Source organism: Manis javanica, chromosome 10, assembly GCF_040802235.1.
Source record: "Manis javanica isolate MJ-LG chromosome 10, MJ_LKY, whole genome shotgun sequence".
NCBI lineage: Eukaryota > Metazoa > Chordata > Mammalia > Pholidota > Manidae > Manis > Manis javanica.
Window position 1 is genome coordinate 30,115,007 of NC_133165.1, and position 21,005 is coordinate 30,136,011.

The following is a 21,005-nucleotide window of genomic DNA, read 5'->3' on the forward strand; positions in this document are numbered from 1 at the left end:
TCTGGTGGTTTGGTTGTTAGTTACTGAGTCAGACCCTGTGCTGAGTACCTCCAGAGCAGCTATGGCCTGGAGGAGCACAATCCTGACGGGGAGGGAGGCAAGTCGACAAGGACACGCCATGCCGTGTGGGCAGGGGTCTGGGCAGCTGTGCAGGTACAGCCTTGAGCATCATTTTGAAGGTTCAGTAAGAATTAGCAGTGGAGCACATGCCAGGCAGAGGGCATAGCTGTGTACCTTTGAACAGTTAGTGGTTAGTTTTATCTTACTGATTTCTCAAGAGTTCTTTATGTATTCTGGATACTAGTCTTTTGGTGGTTGCATATTGCAAGTATCTTCCAGTTAGTGGATTGTCTCTTCACATTATAGTGTAGCACCCATTAGGGGTCTTTTCAGGTTTAATCAAGTCACCAGACAACGCAGGCCTAAAGCTTACTGTATTCATATCATACATTCATACTCCCTTACAACAGTGGACTTGTTTCTCTTTGTGATTACGAAGTTTTTGATTTACATACTTTCAGGCTACATCAGGTACATCCAAGTTTAGAATTGTTAAGTCTTCTGAATTAATCCTTTTATCTTCATGTGGTGACAGTCTTCATCTTGGATAATTTTTGTCTGTTTTTTCCTCTGTATTCTTCTACCAGCTTTCTTTTGCTATCTGCCTGGTCCATCTTGTTTCTTCCTTTTCTTCCTCTTCTCTAGAGACCATAACAGCAGTGCTGAGATGACAGAAGGAAGGCAGTGGCTGTGCCCAGGGGGAGGCACTCAGCAGACTATGGGTTGGTGGCACCCAGCGATTCTAGCTTGGGGGGCTGGGGTGACATCCCTGGGTGTAGGAGCACAGCAGCACGTATTTAGGAAGTGTTGTGAGCAGATGGGACTCTGTCTGCTCCATGGTGCAGCCACTTTTGTTTCTCTCCAGTAAGCTCCTCAGGTATTCCATGGCTTTTGTGCCCTCCCCGCTCAGCCACCTGGAAGAACAGCTTCCCTGAGGCTTAAGCCAGCTGCCATGGTTCAGCACTTGCTATAGGTAGTGTGATGCTCATCATGGCTCCCCTGAACCCCATGCTTTTCCAATTACAGTACAAAGGGAAGAATACCTACTTGGAGAAGATTGATGGCTTCCGAGCTTATTACAAGCAGTGGTTGAAAGTGATGCCAGCAGAGGAGACTCCCCACCCATGGCAGAAGTTCCGGACCAAGCCCAAGGGGGACCGAGACACTGTCACCAAGGCTGATGTGGATGGAGGCCTTGGGAGCAGGTGACAGTGAGGCCCCTGGGGACCTTCAGCAGGACTGGAACAAAGCACACACCTTCACAGTGCATTGTGGGAGCCCCAGGAGTCCCTTTCCTGTTAAAGCCAGGTGAATATGCTGGTATAGCCTCAAGCACCGGGAAAAGGTCTAGCACAGACTAACAGCTACACCATTCTATAGGCACTGGAATGACAAATGCTGGGTCCAGGATGCCTGACACATCCTTTTACACCATCCTTGCCTGAGATGTTATCATCCCCATCACTGATGGGGAAAGTGAACTTGCTTAGTCACACAGCACCTATGAGGTCAGGTCAGGACTGAGTCTCAAGGGCAAGTGCTCTCCAGTCTCTTCCCACTGGGCTCCACAGACTGCTCACTCTGAAAGAATGAACACAATGCCCAGAGGTTTCAAAGTTTTATTTCTACAAATCACAGCCAATAAACACCAAAGCCTTCAGATGTAGAGACTATGGTCCAATTCAGGCCTGGGGCACTACCCTATGAGAGGAGCTGCTCCCAGGAAAGTGGGTGGCACAACAGGCAGAGAAAGTCCACAGTGGAGAGAAGCCAGGGCCAGTAGGCCTCAGCCAGAGCAGCCCCGGCAGCCGCAGTGCGTGCACTCGATGATCCGGCCCTGCAATAGAGGAGAGCTGAGATGGATGGTGCCACCACCTCGTGCCCCACACCACCCACACGCCACATGCAGTAATCCTCCCCCATGAAGGGTGGCAATGGGACATTTCACTCCCTACAGGACACTTCTTGGAAACCCCTAACAGTTCTGGATGGGAAATTTGGTTCCCTCGTGAAGATAAAACGGCTGCTATTGACACTGAAGTTATGTATGTGCATTTATTTAATTTATGCAAACGCAGTGTGCACACTTGCCCCCCAAAAAGCAAGAGCTGTGTGGATGATGCTTGTTATTCCAGGAAGTAAATAAGACATACTCTGCGTTGAGCTGGTTGTGGGTCCCCTACTGCTAGGAGGCTCAGCACCAGGGCCTTCAGAGCCTCCTCTGGGCTGGGGAACTTTCTAGTGGGAGTCTGGGGAAAGAAGGGTTTGAACTTTAATCTGGCAGCCTAACAGTCCTGTCCCCAGGCCACACATGGCCCAGTGTCCACCCAGGGGGCCTGTCCAACAGGCAGACAGGCCTAGAGTAGTGATCTGTGATTACTTTTTCCTCTTTCTTAGAAGAACAAGACCCTTATCTAAACTTGCAAGATCTGGTGGTGAGTCTGACTTGAAGCACCCCTGACCAAAAGCCACCACAGAACCCTGGGGTCCTCAAAGGAGGGAAGCTTCTGCTGCTCTGCCATCCTCTGTGCCCCCACTAGAAAAGCAGCAACCAGAGCCTTCAAGGCAGCCCTCACTCCCTCATGCCCATCCTGACCTTCCAGATGATTCAGGGAGACAGGGCTACCTGCTGAGCTAAAGCCCTTGGCCCTGAGCCCAAGCTCTACAAATTAGTCTACAGAGTGAAGGGACCCTGTGATGAGGCACTTGTGTGTAAGAAGGCCAAGCTGATAGGTAGGCAATCTGGCAGGACCTCCTAGCTAGGCCCACAGCAGTCAGCCAAGGGGCCACATACAGGCCACGAATGGCCAGCATCCCTTCTATGGCTCTACTTCGGAGAGGTCTGCACTACTCCTGAGCTGCTCAGCCTTGTTTTGTAACAGAAAGGGATGGGAACTCCTGCTGACCAGGCCACCCTTCCTTGGCTTAGCCCGTGCAACCCTGTGTGGGGTGTCGCTGCCCCCACTTTGTGAATAAAGAGGATCTCAGTAACTTGTCCGAAGTTGGAGTTGAAATTGGTCTGCAGACATGACTACAGCCATGGAGACCTCAACAGAGGGACTCTTTCCCTGGGGGAGTGATATACAGAGACCACACTATATTCCTACCAAACAAAAAAAATCCCTTGGCATCAACTAGGGCAGAATTCTGAACTGCAAGTAAATCATCAGACATTATGGGGTGGAGAAATTACCACTTCCAGCTTGCTTTTGGGGACCCGGCAGATACAGTTTGTCCCAAAATTGGTGTCCCTTGTCTGAATGCACCGCAGGCAGCACAAATTCTCATAACCCTGCTTTTTCCATTTTGCAATCAGGTTTTTATCTGCATAGCCTTCTTTAATACAGTATTCATACAGTTCTGTCAAAAAGATGGGGAAAAGGCATCAGTCCATGGCTTAAAAAAGCTTCCCCACCCCTGGTCCATCACTTGAATCACTTTCTTTAATCAAAAAGAAAATGTGGCCAACATTGTCCCTTTTCCCTTTAGTGGCAAGAGAAACCATGACGCTGAGGTTGCAAGAATGGAGCCATTATGTAAACAAATCTGAAAGCTACTCAAGTTAAAAAGGGCAGAACAGAATTTGGCTGATTACCTCTGCTTATGGCTTTCCGTTTGTAGAAGAGGTCAAAAATATAGCGGGTTTTCTGGTGGTGGATCCTGAAGATGGGCCACAGAGATTCTACTTTCCTCTTTCCCTCATGAGGCTCTGTCTCAGCTAGGGAGAAACAAGTGTGTGTGTTTTTGTCTTGGCAGGTAGGGCTGATCTGCACAGGATATAGCGTTATTTTTTAATAACTAGGAATAAAAAAACGAATCCTACTTTATACCCACAAGGGTAGTTACAATCAAAATGACAAGTGGTAAGGATGTGGAGAAACTGGAACCGCATGCACTACTGGTGAGTGTGAAATGGTGCAGCTGCTGTGGGACAGCCTGCTAGTTCCTCAGGAAGTTAGTTACCCTAGGACCCAGCAATTCTCCTCCTAGGTAGCCACTCAGGAGAACTAAACGCACATAATGTGTGCACAGAAACGCATATATGCACATTCACAGCAGCATTAGTCACAACAGGCAAAACAGAAACAACTCTGTCCATCAAGTGATGGATAAACAAAAGGTAATGTACCCACATTATCACATGCTGCAATACTGGTCAGTTGTTAAAAAGGAATGAAGTACTGATACCAGCTACAAGCTGGATGAACCCTGAAGACATTATGCCAAGTGAAAGGAACTCGGCCCCAAAGCCCACCTATTGTTTGATTCTATGTATAGAGACAGAAAGTAGATTAGTGGTTGCCTACGCTTGAGAATGAAGAGGCCAGAAGTGGCGGGCATCATGGTACAGACCAAGGTTTTTGCCTCTGCTAATGCCAAAAACTGCACAGTAACTTTGAAACCTGAGCAACAATTCTTTTAAAGTCCTGTTCTTAAAAAGTCCATATAAATGTTCATTATGCAAATGTTTACTATGTTTGATTTCAACTAGTTCTGACAAAAGCAAAGTTATTTACAAGTCCTGGTTACAGTCTACAGAGATAGTACCTTTATCAGTCCCCCTTATACCCTCTGCCACACATAATTTCCCCTATCTCTGCCTCTCAGTCCCTATAACCAGGCTCCTTTTGTTTGGGAACTTGAAGGACAACAGTGACTGTACAAAACCTGAGTAACGAGCTAACAGATACAAAGAGCTGAATGGTGTGCTGAGCCAGGGAATACTGGGGACAAACTCAAGAAGACAGGAACCTCCCTTCCTAAGATAACAGCACCAAGCACTTCGGTAGTGAGCGTCCTGTAAATGGTCCTCAGCTCAAAAGCGGCCTGGGAATGCCACTCGCTGTGGCCTCCCTGTGCCAAAGGCCAAACGCGGTCCTCCATGGTATAGGAGTGTGGCCACAGACCCCAAAACAGGTAAAACTTGCACTGAAGGCCGCCAATGAAGCTGGCAGCCCTAGCCAGCCTGAAAGGCAGCTTTGTTTGGCTCCTCTCTCAAATACTTCTAAGTTAGAAGAGTTCACATACAACAGCTGGATTTCTGGCTTGTCTTGGAGGGAAAAAAACCTGCAGCAATCCTGGCAATGCTGATTCTTATCCCACATGATACAACGGGTTCTGGTGGCGAGCAGCTTCCGCCCCTGCCCAGTCTGCCCCTATCCTGAGCTCCCTATTGTTCCTGACACTGAAGCCAAGTCTGGTATCACCCACCACCCAGGGTTTTCTTGACAGTGGAAGTAAGAGCAACATCAAACTACATCTTAAACCTGTGTATTGTATCAAAAATGGGAAAGCAAAGAAATGCTGAAGAGCTATATGGTTAAATAAAAATGGGAGAAAGAATACACAATGGGAGGTAAGGAATCACATATGTCCTTACACTCTCCCCCAAAAAGTCATCCCCTAAAAGAGGAAGAAAGTTCTGTTTATAAGGAGTCACAGAATCTTTTCTATTAAAGCACTTTCCAAGTTCCTTTATTTTGAACAAAGATCTGCTTGGGGAAGAAATCTCTCAGCCCGAAATAACCCTGATTACAACAAGTTCTGGGTATTGAACAGGTTACCTGATAACAATCTGTTTTGAAAAAAGGCAGTCTAATTCAACACTGACTTTGTAATTATTGCTGTAGGTATATGACTTCATAATGACAAGAGTTAGATTAGCTACCAAAAAGCTTTAAAAAGGAAAAAAACAAGCCTGCTTTAAAAAATAGTTCAGTAACTGGTCATGGATCTTCTAAGACCAACAGACGCTAATGGCTTCAGAGAGAATTTCCAAAAACAGTACCCTACACTGATTCACAAACTACAAGACTACACAACATTCAGAGGAAGTGAAGATGGTATGTTCTAGAAAACTGGTTGGTAGATGGTGCAAAAACAAGACGATGGTTACAGTGCAGTGCCAGAGAATCACACACACAAAAAAAAAAATCTGAAGGAAAATGTTTCAGAAAATGTAAAAGTGAAAACAGGATTTTCCAAGTAAATGTATTTTGTGTGACTTTAACCACAATAGGAAATCATTATATGTAGACTTTGATTTACATGCCATAAGGCTTTTACTTTCAAACTGGCCCCCAAATACTTTGAGGATGGTTACATTAGGGCTTTGTTGCTTTTCCTGAAGTTACAGTATTCCTATGAGTTAAGTAATAAGCAAACAAAACATGTCAGCATCAGGAGGCCACAGTGGTACGGTCTGCTCGCCTTTATGCCTGGCCCCTAGAGGGTTCTAAGCCTGTGACCCTGGGACTGAGCCCACCCAACTCACCTTCTCTCATCTTTTGATCTAATTCATCCAGTGTTGGCTCAATCAACTCCCAGCCATCTGGAGGCGCTTTCCGGCTTCTTTTGACTTTGGGCATTATTTCCCCACAAGATAATTTGCAAAGATCTGGGAGGAAAAATTAAATGAATTGGTTTCTGAAACTCATCCCCAAAGGCCTTCATCAGCCACCATTTTGGTGCACATTTACTTTCCTAAATCTGTTTCCTCATCTCTAAAATGGGAGTAATAGAACCTACCTTACAGGGTCGTCATGAAGACTTAATTATATGTAACATGCCTGGTGTTTAATATGTGCTTAATAGATTTATGGCTGTTATCATTAACTGACAGCAACTATGAGCCTGACCCCATGCTGGATGTTGAGAACATAGGATAAAGAATAAGACACAACCTCTGTCCCTAAGAAGGTGACATTCTAAGCAAGAAGAAAGGAAATGAAAAGACAGTGTGGGGGAGAAGATGAGTGTTTAAAAGGGAAAAAAACAATATAAAACCAAAGTACCTTTGGGTCTGCTTCCCAAGAGTGTAACAGAAAGATCTCTGGTCTCTTCAGTTACACAATTTGGTTTGGTTCTTGTCCAGCTCTACCAATTACTCTGTGATTTGGGGGAGGTCACATTCCCTCTTTGGTCCTCAATCTCCTGTAAAAATGAGAGCAGTGGATTAGTCAATTGTCAAAGCCTCTTTTAAACTCAACAAGCAAGGTACATCAAGGCACGTCCAAATCTAAACAGCAAAGCATTTCCAAGCCACACAGCATTTCCCAGAACTCGTACCTTTAGGCACAGCAGACTCCTCTACCCCAAATTCATCAGTTCCTCCCTTTTGTACGGTTTGACTTTACAAGGCCCACCTCCTACCACCCCCCCACACACACACTCCTTTCATAAATCCTCCATAACAACCTTACAGATGAGGAATCAAACTCGAAGCGGTAAAATCAGGACCGCACTGCTGGAAATTGGCAACGCCCGACTCTGACTGGGGAGGTCCTGACTCCCAGGTCAATGGTCTTTGCACTTGTACCCTCTGCACTGAAGCTAGAAATGTCTAGATATAGTCCCTGTCCCATCGCGCAAGGGCTGGGAGGACAAAGACACGGGACTGACCACTTCTCTATAATCAGGGGAAATTCGAGGGCCCTCGCCCAAGTCTGGGAGTCACAGAAGGCCTCCCAGGGATGATAACAAGGTCAATACGAAAGGGGTGTCGGGCGCTTAAGAGAGGTGGTAGCGCTCGGGAAAGACGGCGAGTGGAACGGCGTTCAGAAGAAGAGGGAAGACTTTACAGCTGGTACTGGGGAAAAGGCTCATACAGAGGACGGCATCTGCACCGGATTCTCAAGAAAAAGCAGTATTTAGACAAAAAACGTTATCGGCAGAAAAAATAGCGTGGGGCCCGAGGGGAAGCCAGAAGCCCGAGACCCCAAGTTTCCCGCCCCCTGGGCAGAACGAGCGAGGCACCGCCTCCTCCCGGTCCAGAGGCCCGCACCCGTCGTTGTCCAGCTGCTCAGATCGCCCTCTGTGCCAGTGCAGACCGCCGATCCCTGACCCCAGCCGTTACCAAAGTCCTGGAGAACAGAAGAAATACACTCACTCGAACCCACAGCGCCGTCTGCCGCCGCTTAGCCAATGCGCGGCTTCCGCTTCCCAGGTGATGTCTTCAGGATGAGGTCCTCGCTGAGCCTCTCCCTCTCGCGCGTACAGTGCCGCCATCTGAGGTGTCTGTAGCTCTGCCTGTATAGAATTCCACAGCTAAGGTTGCCTTTTGCGTTCACTTCCCTAGGGATGGCCGGCAGGCTCACGCGTCTCCTCGGGCGAGGAGACTGGGGGCGCTGTTGCCCGGCAACGAACGGGCATGCCAGGACTCAGGCGGCGCGCGGGACAGTCCAGCTTCGTGCTCAGGCCTCCCTGAGGTTCCGGTGCTCGCGGCGACGGCGGCGGCGGCCCGCTGAGGGGACTGGCCTGGGCGGAAGAAGTCTAGCCCGACGCACTTCCGGTTCCGGTGTCAGGCCGAGGCCCCGCCGCCGCAGCCGCCGGAGCCGCCGGAGCCGCGATGCCTAAAGGAGGTGAGGGGCGGGAGCGCGTGGCCCGTGGGCCTCGAGGGGCGGCCCGAGTGCGGCTCTTGTTGCCCTCTCAGTCCGCGGGCGTCTCGGAGAAAGGCGCAGAGGAAGGACATTCGCGCCGGCTAAGGGCTAGCGCTGGTCTTTGACGCCCAATTGTCCTGGGGAAACTGAGGACCGTAATGGTCTCGAGCCACTCCCTCGGGGGTCTGGGGAGACGCGGAGGCTCGGGGTCCTTGCCCACTTGGGAGGTCGGATCTAGGGCGCGCTTCTCCTGGCTTGTGGTGGTGGTGGTGGGGTGGCCTGGAGTTGCCTCCTACTTTTGGGCTCGCCGGGGACTGAGTCACCGCGTCCCGCGCCAATGCCGGGCCCGCCTGCCTCGTGCGTAAAACTTGGGCCCTCTCGGGCTCTGTGCGAACCAGATGTGCCTAGTGAGACGTAAATTGATGCTTTTGAGCCTGGAAGACCTAGCTTTGCCGTATTGGGTTAGCGGCTCGATGTGTTCTTTTGAGCCAGCCGCTTAGCCTTGTGTCAGTTTCCTTATTTGCAAATAGCGTTATAGCAGTACCTACTTCACAGTACTGATGGGAGGCTTACACTAGGTGATACACGTGGAGTACGCTGTACAGTTCAGAGCAGTCATTAAGTGCCCAGTAAGCATTAACTGTTGTAAGACTGCCAGTCCCTTGGGCAAGAAGGTAAATAATCCATAGCTTCCTAGTATACTGGAGACTGTCCTCAATCCTCCTTCCTCAGAGTCAGTAGTTCTAAATTTTAAGCCCAGCTGTGTCACTGCCTAACCTTGAAGTCTTGAACAAGTCATTTAACTTCTTCCAGCCATCTGGAACACCTGGCTAATACTGCTTGGCTTGGAGAGTTAGGTATAGGGGTCATAGAATGACAGAGCACTCGACGTGCCTGGCTAGCTTCTGGGACAGAACAGGTAGATAGATGTTCGGTTAATATTGGTAGCTCTTATGTTGGTTAAGATGCATCAGCCTCAAACCTGCATGACTTCCTCTCTGCATCTAAAGATATTGGAGTTTACAGAGCTGAATCCATTTAAACCTAGCTCTCTACTGATTTATTCTATGTAGGAAGAGCCATGCTCTATGTTCTGCAAAAGGACAGTGCTAAATGAGCTTTTTCTGCTCCAGAATCCTGGCTCTAAGAATCCTACTTAATGGATACCTTGAACCAAGGTTGGAGGTTACAATGAGAAAATCCAAAATAAGAATTCTTGGTTAAATTATTTGGCCTTTTGGCTTGTTAAGTGTGTGGGCAGACAAGGTTTACACTTCTTGTGTTAATTTGGTTCAAAATCAAAAAAAAGATTTTTTTTTAAAGAAAAGGTATAAAATTCCCCAAGAGCAAACAAACAACTCTGTGTTATCTGTGAAGCATTTTTAGAGGAATGAAGAGCTTCTGATACAGGTTACATAGACCAAGCTAAGGTCAGTATCCCATAAACAAATGTGCAGGGTGAAGGCCTGTATTAGCCAATTTTGAGTTGTTAACTATTGCCTGGAATATTAAGAGGGCAAGAAAGGGTGTTGGCTTTTTTTAATGGCAAGCTTGATCTCTCACAATAGGACTTTCATGAGCGTAGATGGAGACACCCCTGGGAACCCAAGTAGTCATTAAAAATGGGTGGTGTGGTCTAGCAATGCAATTATGGCTCTGCAGCTGCTATCCAAGAAATCAGGAGGGCAGGCCAGTATCTCTGTTACTCTGCAGTCTGAAGCATCTCTGGTTAATTACATATTTTTTGTGCTCTCAGTGAGAGACTGGAAATCAGGTCGGCCCCTGCTTCTAGGAGAGGTGTGAATGGATTGAGGCAACAGCCTCCCCAGTGTCTTCCAGGACCAGCAGAGGGTGTGCCACCCTGCTATTAAACTGGCAGGTGGCTTTCCCAGGGGGCAGTCTAGTATCCTGGCTCAAGACTATAAAATTGATACTCTTAGATGAACTCTAATTGCTAGTCACATTTTTAACTCCTACATGGTAGTCGGGTTTATTTCTAACTTCAACTTTGTTTGCTAGTTGTGTTTCTTTTCCAAATATCAAGAAAGTTTTCTCCTATAGATTTGAAGCTTTATTTTACCATACACAAACCTAGGCAAACATGAAGTATTACATTCCCTCACATCTGTAGTGAACTGCGGATGTAGCCAGTGGCTTTGTTTTTATCTCCCCACTAAATACTGTATCAGAAAGAAAAGTAAGAGTCAAAACACACATTTTTGTAGTGCTTATCCAGTGCCAGGCACTGTTCCAACAGCTTTACATGTATTAATAAATCAATTTTCATGACAATCCTGTGAGGCAGGGACTCTAGTACAGAAAGAGACTCTTGAGAGGTTAAATACCTGCCCAAAGTCACAAAGCTAGTAAGTTGTTGAGCTGAGATTTGAACCTGAGGGTCAGACACCAGCAATGGTGCTCTTAACCACTCTGCTTTTATCTGAAGTTCTCCTTGTCTATAGAACAGGACCTGCCATGATTACTGCACCACAGCTTTGTTCTGAGGATCAAATGAGCCCCTGGCTGTGACAGAACATTGCAAGTAAAAAAAGCACTGTAGTGACAGGGGCTTAAGTGTTACACATTCTTGTGATTGCATCTGAGTTATCTGTGTTTGGATTCTAAGGGACCAGGGGATTTAGCCAGTCACTCGATGTGGTACACCCTCCCCCATATCTTCCCCACAGGTCTTACTTATGGGAGCCTGCTTCTGGGACACAGCATGGTACTGCATCACGTGCTCATGTGTTGCCTCTTTTTTCCCTTTGAACGCCTCAGGTTGGGGGAGTATTGGTTTGGGTGGTGCTTGTTGAGGGGTAGGTGGGGTCTTGTAGCTTCTGGTAAGAGTATCTTGAGCAGAGCACGGCCCTCTGGGGCTCAGAGCAATCATAGAAGCTGCTTCCCTCCTGCCTCCCTAAACTCCAATCTCTGTACAGGGAGAAAGGGAGGCCACAAGGGCCGGGCAAGGCAGTACACGAGTCCTGAGGAGATCGATGCACAGCTCCAGGCTGAAAAGCAGAAAGCCAGGGTGAGTACGTGCCTGTCCAGGCCACTCCTGTGGCCCAAGGTGGTGCCCTGGAGAGGCCAGGCAAGGACTACCCATTCTCAGAAGCCAGCATGAGGTTTGTTTGGGGTAGTGGGGTCAGTGGGCAGTAGAGGGGAGTTCCAGACCAACAGTGACAGTCAGGAGGGGGCCATCCTCTGACTGGCTCAGTTAGAACTTTGCTCACTCAGCAGTAGTTGCCTTAGTGGGTCTCCGTTCTTGGTCCTGTGTTCCTGCCCTCCTGGGGCTCACTCTGCCAGCCTCTGCCCATCCACAGCTTGAGTTTCCACAGCTGGAGCACCTTCCACTTGTCTGCTCCAGCCATGCAGGACTGCTTGCCAAACCCAGCATGACACGACACTCTGCCTTCTTACACCTCCAGCAAGCAAAGTACCATTCAGTCTAGACCTTGCCCAGTGTTACCTCCTCCATGACTTACTGATGCCACCACCCTTCCCCTTCCAGTCCAAGCTTAGTAATTCCCTCTACTCTGTTACCACAGTGTTTTTTCCAGCCCCCTTGTCAGGAAGTAGAATATGTTTCCACATTGTTGGTGTTCACATTCACCCCCACACTGTTAGATCATCACATGGATAAGGGCCAAAGGGAGCATGATCAGGCCAGATGAGTGGCATAACTGAAGTGTCTGAGCACCCTGAGGAGGGAAGGTCACATCTAACCAGGGGAGAGGGGAGGTGGGCTTGGTGGAGCTGCTGGTAGCTGAGCAGGACCTTGGAGAATGTGTGGGCAAGTGCTATGGGGAAAAGGATATACAATTTTTGTAGGTGATATTTTTAGTGGGGAGGCAAGAAAGGTGGAGGGAAGTGGTATGCTGGGAAGCCAGCATAACAGGGTGTCTGCTTGGGCAGGTTGGAGGGGCTGGCCTGCCATTGACCATGCGTGTAGAAAATAGGGGAGGGCTTGCCCAGGAAAGTGAGAACAATTTGGCAGCTGCATGTGACAGCTGGGGAAGCAGGAGGAGAGCTGAGCAGGACTGTAGTGCTCAGTTCCATGGCTGAGTCCTTCTGACCCACACTGCCTGAGATTTCTGGGCTTAGAAGGGGAGCAGGGCCTTTCATGGCTGTGTGAGAGGCTTGGTGGATTTTGGTAACAGGTTCCAGGCCATGAAGCTGAGTGGATAATCTGCCTCTGAGCCAGGTTTCCCACTGGGGCCAGAGTAGCAGAGTAGGACCCAGCCTTCTGGGTGCTTAGTTTCTCAAGGTCCACAGTTTGGGGTGGTGGGGACAGGGTCACAGTCTTGGGGGTTTGTTTTGCATTTTTGATTCTGCAGGTTGTCCATTTCTGAAACAGGAAGAAGAGGAACAGGGAGAAGAAGGTGGAGATGGGGCTGCAGGTGATCCCAAAAAGGAGAAGAAATCCCTAGACTCAGATGAGAGTGAGGATGAAGAGGATGATTACCAGGTGCTGAGGTGCATGTGGGCCTGGGACCTAGACTCACTCATTCAACATTTATCAAGAGCCTATTGATTACCAGTCCCAATGGTTGAAGCAGAGTTCTTGCTTTTAAGGGTTTATGTTCTATGGGAAGATATAAATAATGAAGTAAAGGAGCAGTGTAATTCTTAGTGTTGAGAAGTAATGAATAAAATGGACTGTGATTGAGGGTACTTGGAGTACTGTTGGGTGAGGAGGTGACTTTTTTTTTTTATTAAGGTATGATTGATATACAGTCTTATGAAGGTTTCACATGAAAACACAATGTGGTTACTACATTTACCCATATTATCAAGTCCCCACCCATACCCCAATGCAGTCACTGTCCATCAGTGTAGTAAGATGCCAGAGATCCACTATGTGCCTTCTCTGTGCTACACTGTTCTCCCTGTGATACACCATGCGTGCTAAACATAATACCCCTCAATCTCCTTCTCCTTCCCTTCCCACACCCCTCCCCTTTGGTAACCACTAGTTCATTCTTGGAATTTCTGAGTCTGCTGCCATTTTGTTCCTTCAGTTTTGCTTCATTGTTATACTTGACAAATGAGGGGAATCATTTGGCACTTGTCTTTCTCCCCCTGGCTTATTTCACTGAGCATAATGACCTCCAGCTCCATTCCATGTTGTTGCAAATAGTAGGATTTGTTTCTTTCTTATGGCCAAATAGTATTCCACTGTGTATATGTACCACATCTTTATCCATTCATCTACTGATGGACACTTAGGTTGCTTCCATATCTTGGCTATTGTAAAAAGTGCTGCGATAAACATAGGGGTGCGTATGTCTTTTTGAATCTGAGTTGTATTCTTTGGGTAAATTCTAAGGAGTGGGATTCCTCGGTCAAATGGTATTTCTATTTTTAGTTTTTTGAGGAACCTCCATATTGCTTTCCACAATGGTTGAACTAGCTCACATTCCCACCAGCAGTGTGGAGGGTTCCCCTTTCTCCACATCCTTTTGCCAGCATTTGTTGTTTTTAGTCTTTTTGATGCTGACCATCCTTACTGGTGTGAGGTGGTATCTCATCGTGGTTTTAATTTGCATTTCCCTGATGATTAGTGATGTGGAGCATCTTTTCATGTGTCTGTTGGCCATCTGAATTTCTCCTTTGGAGAAGTGTCTGTTCAGATCCTCCACCCAATTTTTAATCAGGTTATTTGTGTTTTGGGTGTTGAGGCGTCTGAGCTCTTGATGTGTTTTGGATGTCAACCCCTTATCAGATAAGTCATTTACAAATATGTTCTCCAGGGGGTGACTTTTAAACTGAGTTCTGAAAAACAGTGGAGCCAGCCATGTGAAAAATTGTCATACAGAGCAGTTGAGGCAGCCAGATAAGGAAATGCAAAGGTCCTGGGGTGGGAATGACCTGGGCATGTTCAAGAACCAGAAGAAGCTGGTGGGTAAGGAGAAAAGTGGCTAGGGCTGAGGGGGAGAGGTTGTCAAGGGTGGCTCCTTATGGCTGTCAAGGGTTTGGGGTTCACTGCAGTGGATGGTGGGCAGCTGGTGGAGGCCGTGAAGTTGGGGAGAGAGATGACCAAATTTGGACAATTCACTGCAAAAAGTGAATTGTACAGTGTTGATGGTAAAACAGGGAGAAGGCAGCATGTATCCAGACAGGAAACTGTGGCTTGTGTTTGGGTGGTGGCAGTGGCCATGGAGAAATAGGCAAATTCAAGCCATATTTTAGAGACAGACTCATTGGGGTGTGCTGAGGGTTGGGTGCAGGGGTGGAGGGAAAGGGGAATGAGGCCATGCTTAGGATTGTGGGAAGGAGCAGGTAGGTGGGTGAGGGGTGAATCTTGAGTTGTATTTTAGCCACATTCAGTTTGTGATGTCAGGTATTAGCTGGAGGTGTGTATGTAGCTGGGGCAGGTGCTGATGTCTGGAGCTCTGTATGGTGACCAGTGACTGGTGTTGGGAAGCCATCTCTTGGTCGCATAAAGAGGCTGACAGGGCCTGAAACTTTGGCCAAACCTGTTACATTGAGAACTTGTGCTCCCATTCTTTTTGCACTCCCCCAGGGGGAGGTGGCAGGTGCAGGCTCCCAAGTTCTCAGGCCAGCTCCCCAAACCCACAGACTGTGATCTGATGGCTCACTCTCAAGTCGCATGTCCACCCCTGTGAACTGAGATGCCCAGAATTGGAGTTGGTCCTGAGAACATCCTTGGCGCCCCTGCTCTGGGGGTCCAGTGCTGCATGTGCAGTCAGGCATGAGATTCCCTGGAAAGGGCTTTCAGGGGCTGAGCTTGAAATGGGGGAGAGGTGCTCTGTGTTGAGAGTTTGTAAGCTGGGCTTGGGTTCCCATTTCATCTACTGCCTGCTTCCTGGCTGGCGTTTGACAGATTATTTAACCCTGTGCCTCTCTTCTCGCCTCTGAACCCAGCGTGATGGTCCCTGGAGCTGGACCTTGGCAGAGGGTGGGCTCTTGTCACGCGCACTCGTTCTCCCAGGCTGGTGACAATCCTGCTGAGTGGCTGGAATCCTGCTATTCCTCTGTGAGGCTGGCAGCAGAGCAGGGATCTGTCCCCATCCAGATGGGCTGTTGGGAGATGGGTGGGAATGGCCTTCAGGGGCTCTGCAGAGCCAAATCTCCCCAACAGCCAGCATCTTGTCCTGTCTTAGCAAAAGCGCAAAGGTGTGGAAGGGCTCATCGACATCGAGAACCCCAACCGGGTGGCACAGACAGCCAAGAAGGTCACACAGCTGGACCTGGACGGGCCCAAGGAGCTTTCTCGGAGAGAACGGTAACCTCTGCTGAGGGCCTTGTGACCTGGGCGCACAGGCCAGGAGCTGACCTGCGGCGGCTTAGGCACCCAGCTCCTCTGCCCTTGCTTCCTGGGCTCTGGGGTCCTCGGTGACTGGGTAGGAGCCCTGGCTGTGATGTTTATTTCTGTGTCATTTCATTCCCCAAAGGCTCAATAGAAGCTTCTCCAAAACAAAACAAAACAAAACAAAACAAAAACCAGTATGTTTTACGAGTAGAAACATAGCAAGGAAAATAAACAGCAGACTCAGACCTGAGCATTACACTTGAAGTAAGGCCCAGGGATAGAGGGTTATACTACCATCCCTTCCTCCAGAGCACCCCACTCTAGGGAAACCCCTTCTCTGGCCTGATCTGACCATTCCTGGCCAGCAGCCACATCTCATGTCCTGGCCACAGGGATTGGGAGGGGATTTGGGGCCTGTGCCATCCGGAAGGCGGCATAGCTATCCCTGAGGCCAGGTGAGAGTGGAGCCTGAATGGTGATCAGGTACTTGAGTGCCCTGCATGGGCCAGCCCTGACTTTTGACAGCTGCCAGGTGACATCAGGGGGCTCACAAGAGGTTGAAAGCTGCTAAGGGAAAGCCGCCCTGGTTTGTCTCCTGACTGGGCTGCTAGGATGGAAGTCCACCTTCCTGTGCTGACCCTGTGATGGCTAAGGGCACCATGAAAACCACATAAGGAAGACCCAAACACTTGGGGTGTAATTGGAGGTTGCTAAGGACTCTACCCCTCCAGTAGCTTCCTTCTTTCTGATTAGTCAAAAGGGATCCTGTTGCTATCCCTGCCCTCTGAGGTTACAGTGAGTCATAAAGGCCAGCATTCTGTCTGACACTCAGCCTGAGGCGGCCCTACAGAGCCTTCCAGCAGCGTTGCTCATTCCAGTTGTGCCTGTGGCTACCCTAGGTTTGGAGCTCTAGTGCTCTGCTTACAGGCTCCTGACTCTGCACCTCCCAGTATAGGATCTGCTGGGCTGATAGCTGTTCCATTCTTGCCACTGTAGCAAGTATCTTGTGCAGAGTCTCCTGGGCAAGGTCTGCTCAGCTGACTTCCTCTAGCTGGGTTTCTCCCTCCCTTCTGGCCAGGCCCCAGGCCTCATTTCTCATTACTCCTCAGCCTTAGGTGCTGTGAAGGTCTCCAGCAGGCTGAGTCCCTCCCCAGGCTTCTGCTAGACAGGGTTCTCCTTGCCCCTCTTCCAATATTTGGCTTTTCCAGGAACCTGGTGCAAATGAGCCCTTCCAGTCTCACCCTGAAGGGCACCCAGCCACACTCAGAATCTCAGGCTTAGGAGGGAGATCCTCAAAGGGAACTGTGGACCCTCACCTCTCTCTGTATCAGTGAGTTGGTGACTGGTGCCTTTGTCCCATGAGAGTCCAGCTCTTACTCCCACCCCCTTGGTGGCAGCCTCTTAGTCATCTGAGCTGCTCTGACCAAGTATGTGCCACATCATATTGACCTGAGATGGGGTGTGTCTGGCTCCCAACCATGGCCACTCAGTCCACTCCATATAGAAAGTGGCTTCCCATGCCTGCTTTCTCCTGGTCATCTTCTCTGACATATAGTTAGTTCACTTGGTTTTGTTCTCCCTTTCTCACTGTGGACACCAGACCCTAGTCATTCACCCCCTCACCAAGTCAGACATGTTTACTCCATGCTAAGGCTTTCCAAAGGCCACTGGTGCTGAGCTCACTCCCATCCTGTCTTTTCCATCTGGGGAAGCCAAGTGCACTGCTTGAACTCTCCCTAGCCACTGAAACCCCTCTGTGCAGAGGTCCAGGCCTGTCCCTCTGCTTGCTCGTTTGGTGAGTGTCCATTAAGGTGAGGGCACACAGAGCCAGAGCCCTTCCCTCAGCCAGAGTGTCCTCCTCCACATGAGTTCTTGGCCTTTATTCTAGCTCCCATGTCCAGCTCAGTTGATAATGGTAGGGAAGACATCCCCTGTGACACTGTTTTATCCAAACAGAGAAGAAATTGAGAAGCAGAAAGCAAAAGAGCGTTACATGAAAATGCACTTAGCTGGCAAGACAGAGCAAGCCAAGGCTGACCTTGCCCGGCTGGCCATCATCCGGAAACAGAGGGAGGAAGCCGCCAGGAAGAAAGAAGAAGAGAGAAAAGGTAAGTCCTGAGTCACAATGTGGCTGCCTCGTTCTGATTTTGGGCAGGCTATCAAACCCTGCATTTCAGTGTCTTTGTTGTAAAATGAGATGGGGTCAGATTATTCAGTAGAGGCCCACCCAGCATGTATGCACGCACGTACCTTCCTTGCTGTCAAGGGAGGAGGTGGGTGTTCATGCTCACCACCTCCCAGAGTGCTGGGAGGGTCCAGCAGCAGCATGAAGTCAGATATGGGCTGGAATCTCAGCAGAGTACTGTCTGTGGCCTCTCGGGGAGGCCTCAGGAATGCATCTAGTGCAGACATTTGAGGCTGGGAGGTCCCACAGGGTTCTGTTGCTTGGTAGAGCTGGGAGGATGGCCCAGGGTTAATGCTGTCCATCCCAGAAGCTTGGGAGATGGGGTAGGAGTGAGAGGGAATTCACAGCGCAGACCCAGAGGAAATCTGGCCCAGGTGTCCCTCTTCGCTGTGCCATCCTTCCAGAAGGGCCAAAGGTGGTAGGGGGTTCCTCTAGGCCAGGTTGTCTGTGGGCAGTTGGTCTGGTTTACAGGAGCATTTAACTCATGACTCTTGTCTGCTGGCCTCACGCACTCTGTCCACATGCAGGACTACAAGAGCCCTTAGGGATCCTGCTGTCCTGCCTGCCTCCTCACCAACTCATGGAAACCAAGGCCTAGAGAATGGAAATGAGTGCCCTGGTGCATTGTCACCACACTGGATATACCAGTTATCCCAGCTCCCCACTAGTAGCTCTTGCTTCACAAACCCCAAGTAGGAAAGGACCTCACGTGTAACTATTTGAGTATTGCTGCTGATTTTAGGTGTCAGAACCCAGGGAAGATTTGGATTATGGGGTTTTGCCTGGGGGTGGGGTGGGAAGTTACCATTTGCCCAGTGGGTTGCAAGTTGGTGGGTCTTTGTGGAGGCGACATGGGAATGTCTGGACCAGTGGTTCCAGCAGGAACTCGCTCCTATGGGAGAGTGTTAGGCTGCGCCCTTCTGGGTCTTTCCTCATCTGCCAGCTGTGCCAGCTGCAGGTTATTTTCTGAGGCCTTTCAGACCTACAGTGCTATGATTTGGGGGGTGTGGGGTGTAACTAGGAGGGTGGTTTTAATTCCTTCTTTTCCCACCCCTCAGCAAAAGATGATGCAACTTTGTCAGGAAAACGAATGCAGTCACTCTCCCTCAACAAGTAGCCCGGCCTGTGGGAGGAGATTCCAGGGAGCAGGGCCAGGCTGCCAGGACCTCTGCCGTGTCTTGCCCACCCTGTGCCCTGGCACCGCTGCAGCAGCCCCCACGGCAAGGAGCCCCCCACAAACTGGGGCCTCCTTTTCATTTTGGCACACAGAAATAGTTTTGGGGGGGATGGTGGGAGGGCTGGGGGGAGGGGCAGCCGCTCTCTTTGAGACAGAAAGACATGGGACAGCATTTCATATGTAACCATTCAGATGTTTTTGCTGTTTTTAGAATTCAGAACCCTTGTTGAGGGTACTTGTTAGGCAGGGTAAGAAGAGCTTGCATTTGTCCAGTGGATTGCACAGCGGAGGTAGTTGTGCTCGGTGGCCGCAGCTGAATATTGCCTGGGTGCTTGCTCACAGGGCTGTCTGCAGGCTGGTAGCCTGGGGCCCTGGGGCCGTGAGGGTCATGGCTTATCCCTGGCCAATCCCCCCCGGCAGAAGCCTCCCTCTGCGCTCCCCACCCGATTCCCATCTGTCTGGCCAGGGCCCAGGCCCATTCTTAGCTCCAACCATTGATCATTGAAAGAAACCTCTGTTTACTGTGCAGCACCCAGGCAAAACATGCTCCAAAAATCCAACTTGTATATTTGGCAGATTAAACTTGACATTATCGTAACCTGGTTCCGTGTTCTGTCATTGGACCCCCATGCGTGGGCCATTTTCACCTAGCAGGACATGGTGTCACTCTCAGGCCCAACCCACAAGGTTCAGGTAACATGGAGCAGATTTGGGGGCTGGACCTCAGGCATTTGAGCTGGGGGAGAGCTCAAGTTACCGGAGCCAGTCCCCTCCCCTGAGTAGGGACATTCAGAGTGGCCAGGGTCTGTCCAGGGCCCAAGCTGACAGCAGCCCCTGACCCTCCTTGTCCTGTCCTCCAGGTGCCCCCTGGTAACAGCCTCAAGGTTGCAGTGCTGGGAGGAAGCATCCCCACACCCAGCAGACTGCCAGGCATTACTTCATGCATGCAGTCCTCACCACCCTTTATGGTGGGGACGATAAGGTGGAGGAAGGTACAAGATGTTTCACTGACAGAGTGCCCCATCATTGACTCCAGAGGCCGCCAGCCAGCAGAACTAGAGCCACACGGGGAGTAATGGGGTGTATTGTAACACACTTGCTGGAAGCCAGAGGTCCCCATGAATGGCTGGCACGTAGAGGCCATGTTTGTACCCAGGACAGTCCTTGTTTGACCTGGGGGCAAGGCCAGAGGCAAAGACTTCCTTAGTGTCTGTAGGCCTGTGGGTGGGTTCTGCAGACCTCACCTGTGTACATGGTGATGTGGCAGTAAGGGTTCCTGGGGGCTTGGAGCCTTTCCCTGCTTGCTTAGCTGGAGACCTGGGCTCACACTGTGTGTATGTGAGCAGATGCCCCTCCAGCAAGGCTTGAAAGTTAGACTTGGGTTTGGATCCTGGCTCTGCCACCTTGTGCCTGTGACTTGGGGAAAGTAACTTCTTTATCTCCCATTCAGTTTTCTGTTCTTAAAAGTGGGGATAAGCCCTGCTTCCCAGGGTGGGGACACATTGGCTCTTAAATGTTGGGACTCCTCCAGGTGCCCACCATTCACCTGAGTCACCCAGGCCATCCCAGCAAATCCCTGCCCCTCACCTCCTATATCCTATTGGTCCCCAGAATATGTGCTGCTCATGTCCTCCCACCCGCACAACTGTAGCCACAACCTCATGGGCCTCTAGATGCAAGCCTAGCCACGTCTCTCCTTTAGTGGCCTGACTCCCAAAGGCAAGGGCCTCCAGGAGCTGGTCCCTGGGGACCTTGCCAAACTCATCTCCATCTTGTACTCCATGAGTCCTTCCGCTCCTGGGAAGTCCAGACTCTTACTTATAGCCCTTCCTGCATGCTGTTACTTGCCTGGGACCTTCCCTTCAGTCCCTCTTTTTCCTTGCCCCACTGGGACACTGGGATGTTGTCACCTGCTTCCTGCATCAGATTGAG

At 49.7% G+C, this 21,005-nt stretch overlaps 3 protein-coding genes across 8 annotated transcripts in view; 2 read left to right on the forward strand and 1 right to left on the reverse strand.

Annotated features, from left to right (window-relative positions):
- Positions 1-2,100, forward strand: part of PTCD1 (pentatricopeptide repeat domain 1) — a 25,275-nt gene extending 23,175 nt beyond the window's left edge. For all 5 annotated transcript variants that reach the window (XR_005061273.2, XM_017670071.3, XM_017670072.3 and 2 more), the window contains one exon: positions 1,087-2,100. Coding sequence is in view for 4 of the 5 variants with exons in the window: in XM_017670071.3 (XP_017525560.1) it covers positions 1,087-1,269 (183 nt within the window). In the remaining variant the exon portion in view is untranslated. The remainder of the gene's footprint in view (positions 1-1,086) is intronic.
- Positions 1,666-8,119, reverse strand: BUD31 (BUD31 homolog). Of its 2 annotated transcripts, none has more exons than XM_017670080.3 (6): positions 7,949-8,119; positions 6,855-6,993; positions 6,335-6,457; positions 3,656-3,778; positions 3,254-3,420; positions 1,666-1,897 (listed from the first exon to the last, which is right to left on the reverse strand). In XM_017670080.3, the coding sequence occupies exons 3-6, from the start codon at positions 6,426-6,428 to the stop codon at positions 1,847-1,849; spliced, it is 435 nt and encodes a 144-aa protein (XP_017525569.1). In that variant the 5' UTR covers positions 6,429-6,457; positions 6,855-6,993; positions 7,949-8,119; the 3' UTR covers positions 1,666-1,846. The 2 variants fall into 2 exon arrangements, with proteins under 2 accessions (XP_017525569.1, XP_017525570.1); XM_017670081.3 differs by having other exon boundaries at positions 7,844-7,997.
- Positions 8,120-8,267: 148 nt separating this feature from the next.
- Positions 8,268-19,671, forward strand: PDAP1 (PDGFA associated protein 1). The gene is made up of 6 exons (XM_017670079.3): positions 8,268-8,420; positions 11,375-11,466; positions 12,793-12,903; positions 15,563-15,684; positions 17,668-17,819; positions 18,955-19,671. The coding sequence occupies exons 1-6, from the start codon at positions 8,408-8,410 to the stop codon at positions 19,011-19,013; spliced, it is 549 nt and encodes a 182-aa protein (XP_017525568.1). The 5' UTR covers positions 8,268-8,407; the 3' UTR covers positions 19,014-19,671.
- The last annotated feature ends 1,334 nt before the right edge of the window (positions 19,672-21,005 follow it).